At 45.2% G+C, this 4459-nt stretch overlaps 1 protein-coding gene across 1 annotated transcript; it reads right to left on the reverse strand.

The window, feature by feature from the left end:
- Positions 1-251: 251 nt before the first annotated feature.
- LOC136320387 (Na(+)/H(+) exchange regulatory cofactor NHE-RF3-like) lies at positions 252-3340 on the reverse strand. Its single transcript, XM_066253583.1, is given in 2 exon segments — positions 252-1065; positions 2418-3340. Coding segments are annotated over 2 exon segments (1563 nt in total). The 5' UTR covers positions 3295-3340; the 3' UTR covers positions 252-379.
- Positions 3341-4459: the final 1119 nt, after the last annotated feature.

Below are 4459 nucleotides of genomic sequence, written 5' to 3' on the forward strand. Positions count from 1 at the left end.
GCATAATCTGTTGAAGGCTTATCTGCTTAGATACTATCAAGCTCTCACATATACAGATTTATAAATTGTCTTTGGTGCTCAAGGAACCTATAGAAGTAAGAGATATCATCATAACAGAGAAATATAATTAAGTTGAAGCTTGAAAGAAATTACATGAGTAGAATCTAGCCCCTAACTTAACTTTTCCTAAGTTGACCATAAATATGCAAGAACCACCTCTGAGGGAAATGACAACAGAAAACAATTACACATGATGAACTGGTTTCCAGAGGAGTTTTTTTTAACAAAGATAGCAAATGGGTGGCCACTCATTCCTTGGAAAAGGATTCCTATTAAATATCCAGAAACAGCTATCAGCCAAAGCCATTATTTGTTCTCATCACATCTCTGTATCTTCAGAATTGGAGGAAGATTGAGAGGCTGTACTGTAGGCTCATTCCTTTGCTGTGTGTGAGTCGTGCTCTGACTCTGCCGATGTTCCTTCTTGGGAATCAAGGGGTACATCTAGTGGATCAGCCATGGAGGAAACAATACATATTTTCTTAGCCTGGAAATAATCATAGGCCTTCTTTCCACAGACTAAAAGTGTGACATTCTTCCCACTGCTCTGGATTCTGTCCACCACCTTCTCATAGCGTTCATCCAGCACATTCACCCCGTTCACTTCAATGATGATATCCTCATCCTCTAGCCCAGCCAGGTAGTCAGGGTTGCCCTTCTGTACCTCTTTGATGAAGGGGCCTGGCTGACCCCGAATTGCATTTAAGTGGAAGCCATAGCCATTTTCACCTTTAACCAGTCTGCACAATTTAGGCTTATGATCTATTTCCTTTGTAGTATCTGGACTTGAGCTCCCCAGAGGAGCAGGAATAGGAACTGGAGCCTCCTTGACAGAACCATTAGGTTGTTCTTGATTTTCATAGTAGAGAAATGGAGAAAAATTAGCCAGTTTATATATGCTGTCCGTCTCTTTGTCTACCACCAACAGTGAAGTCTGATCTCCACCCTTTCGGATCATTTCCACCACACTGTCATGATTGAGGGATTCCACAGATTTGCACGCTCAGGTAGAGGTTTGCAGTTGATAAGTCTCTATGGCAATGTCATGTATTGTGCTTTAGTCTCGTTGGCAGTCGAGGCTCATTAGCATTTATAGGCTCCGACAGTGAGAGAGTCCGTGTTCCTGGAGCCTTTCTCCTAGTCTTTCCTTCCTCAATTAGTAGCCTGATAATCCAGCTATGGGGTTGCTGCTGCCTCTGCCTGGATAGTAAGAGGCTCAAAGAGCTGGCAACTCCCCACTCTATTTCCACTCAGCACAGGGCTCTGGGTAAGGCTCAGTCAGTCACAGCTGCTAGCATAATCAGGCGGGGTTTCCACCCACTCAAAGACCTCTGGCTCTGCCACTCTGTCCGGTAACACAGGCGGGCGCCCACTTCCGGGGCACTTGGAGGAAACTCTCACTCACTGTCTGCGCGCGCAGACCAGGATATCCGGCCAGCAGTCTCACGCTCTGAGTGAAACCCCCAACCGCATGGAAAAGTTGTAGCGTTGGAATTGGCTCTCGCTCCGTCCCTGTGCGCGGCTTTTGCAAGGCGCTGGGGCAGCCCGAGATTCCGCTTTGGCCCACACAAAGGCCCCTGACTCTGCCCCTCTGTGCGATAACACGGGTGCGCACTGCCAAGTCACTCGGAGGAATCTCTCACTCCCTATCTGCGCGCGCAGACCAGGATATGAGGCCGGCCGCGTTTCCCTCTGAGTGAAACCCCCACCAGCATGGAAAATTTCCACCGTTGGAATTAGTTCTCGCTCCCTCCCGTGCGCGGCTTTCCCAGGGTGCTGGGGCTGCCCAGAGATTCTGCTTTCGGCCCACAGAAAGGCCTCTGACTCTGCCTCTCTGTGGGGTAACACGGGCACCCACTCCCAGGGCTTAGGAAGAAATCTCTCGCCCACTAACTGCGCACCGACCAGGAGATCAGGTAAAATGGCTGCCCCACTTGTCTTTCTTTGTTTGGGTTTGGCGCGAGTGTTAGCTTGTATTGCCTGGGTTGCCACAGGATCAGTTTTTCCTCGGCTTGGATCTCCGTGCCACAGCCTGGTTCAGCTGTTTGTGCCGCGGCCTGGATCTATTCACCCCCTTTGCCCGCCTCAGTTTCTATATTCACAGTTACCAGAGAAAGCCGCCCTGTTTAGGTTAGTGAGGAAGGCGGAGCATTTCTTACTCCCTATTTCCTTCGGGGTTTGGTTATATATTTAGCCAATTTTTCACTTGACCATACCTTCGGGTGTATTGCGAAGCATCTGGAGGCTCCAAGTATAGGTTTTTCTGTTTCTGGTTGAAGATCTTGTTGAGTTTTGGGGGAGATTTATCGATATCGCTTCCTACCCCGCCATTACTCTGATGTCATCTCCAGATTTGCCATTGACAGCAACTATCAGGTCACTGGTCTTCAAGCCAGCCTCCTCTGCTGGACTTCCGGGATCTATGTCTTTGATGATTTGACCTTTCTGTTCTGGGCCTGTCCTCAGATAGAAACCATAGCCATTGCTTTCTTTCTTCATTTCAACAACTCGAGGCTGGTGGGGTAATAATTTCAGACTGGCTGTTTCTCTCTTGAATTTTATATTCTGCTCACTATGGTGCTTGTCAGTTTCCTTGTCCACCAGCAGGAACATGACACGGCTTCCTTACTTCTTCACCTTTTCAACTACTTCCTCATGAGTGGCATTTTCTACAGGCTCTCCATTCACTTCAATCAAGTGATCATCAGCTAGAACACAAGCTTTCATAGCCACACCTTGAGGTATTATGTCAGTCATGTACACTCCCTTTTTACCTGGGACAGTTTTTAGAGAAAAGCCATAGCTGTTCCCCTCCTTCACCAGGTGGCAGAGCCGTGGCTGGGTCCAAGTCCGTGCGCCTCCATTCATCATAGGAGGCAGCTTATTATCATTCAAACATGGCCCCTTCTGACTTGGACTCAATTGTTTCAAGTCTATCTTTTTTTTCATGGCTTTCTCATGGGAATCCCCATCCAGAACTAGTAAAGTCACTGAATTCCCACTCTTTCTCACCAGATCTACAACCTGTGTGTGTTCTTCCTTGTCCACAAAGACACCATTGATCCTAAGAACTCTGTCTCCATCCTGGAGGCCAGCCCTCTCTGCCGGGCTCCCCTTCTCAACCACCCAGACAAGGTGTCCATCAGTGTCTTTCTCAATCCTCAGGAAAAAGCCATAGCTGTGTCCTTCTTGTTTGGACAGCTTACATTCTCGGGGGTTGAAGGCAGAGGCCATTTATGGATCTAGAAGGTAAAGCTGCTGGATCCACTCAGGAATTCACTCTCTGCTCTGCCATTTTATTCTTTAAAACTGTATTCCTCTTTTGCTATATTCTTTTTCTCCTTTGATCTGTTTACAACAGGCCCCTTAACATTTCTTGCAGCATTGGTTTGGTTGTAATAAATTTCTTGAGTTTTTTTTGTTGGAAAGCTTTTTATTTCTCCTTCAATTTTAAATGATAGCCTTGCTGGATAAAGTAGTCTTGGTTGTAGGCTCTTGTTCTGCATTACTTTGAATATTTCTTGCCATTCCCTTCTGGCCTCAAGTGTTTCTGTTGAGAAGTCAGAAGTCATCCTTATGGGGGCTCCTTTGTAGGTGATAGTCTTTTTTTCTCTAGCAGCTTTTAATATTTTCTCTTTATCACTTAGCTTTGGTATTTTAATTATTATGTGTCTTGGTGTAGATTTCTTTGGGTTTCTCTTTAATGGAGTTCTCTGTGCTTCTTGAACTTGTGAGATGTTTTTCTGCCTTAATTGAGGGAAGTTTTTAGCTCTGATATCTTTGAACAAAGTCTCTATCCCTTGTTCTTTCTCTTCTTCTTCAGGAACCCCTGTGATGCAGATGTTATTTCTCTTCATGTTGTCACAGAGCTCTCTTAGAGTTTCCTCAGATTTTTTGAGTCTCTTTTCTTTTTTCTGCTCTGCTTCCATGCCTTCATTTATCTTGTCCTCTAACTCGCTGATTCAATTCTCAGCTTCATCCATCCTACTTTTAATTCCTTCCATTGTGTTCTTCATTTCTGGTATTGTATTTGTCATTTCTGACTGATTCTTTTTTATTATTTCAATGTCCTTTTTTTATATTTGCTATCTCTTTATTTAGGTGTTTGTAATGACCATCTATTGTTGTTCTAATATCTTTGAACATCCTAACAATCGTTATTTTAAAGTCTGCATCTGGTAATTTGGTTATATCTGACTCATTCAAGTCCTTTTCTGGGGATTTCTCCTGATTTGTTTGTGTTGCATTTCTCTGCTTTCTCATTTTGTCTGTTTAAAAGAAGGTTTTGGCCACTGGAGTCCACTGAGTGTGACCTCTGTGTTCCCTAGGTGTGGTCTGTCTGCAGGCCCACCACCCTCTCTATTGTTGCTGCCCAGGGCATTGCAGGTGCCTGCCCACT

The sequence above is a fragment of the Saccopteryx bilineata genome, chromosome 1, assembly GCF_036850765.1.
Source record: "Saccopteryx bilineata isolate mSacBil1 chromosome 1, mSacBil1_pri_phased_curated, whole genome shotgun sequence".
NCBI classification, from domain to species: Eukaryota; Metazoa; Chordata; class Mammalia; order Chiroptera; family Emballonuridae; genus Saccopteryx; species Saccopteryx bilineata.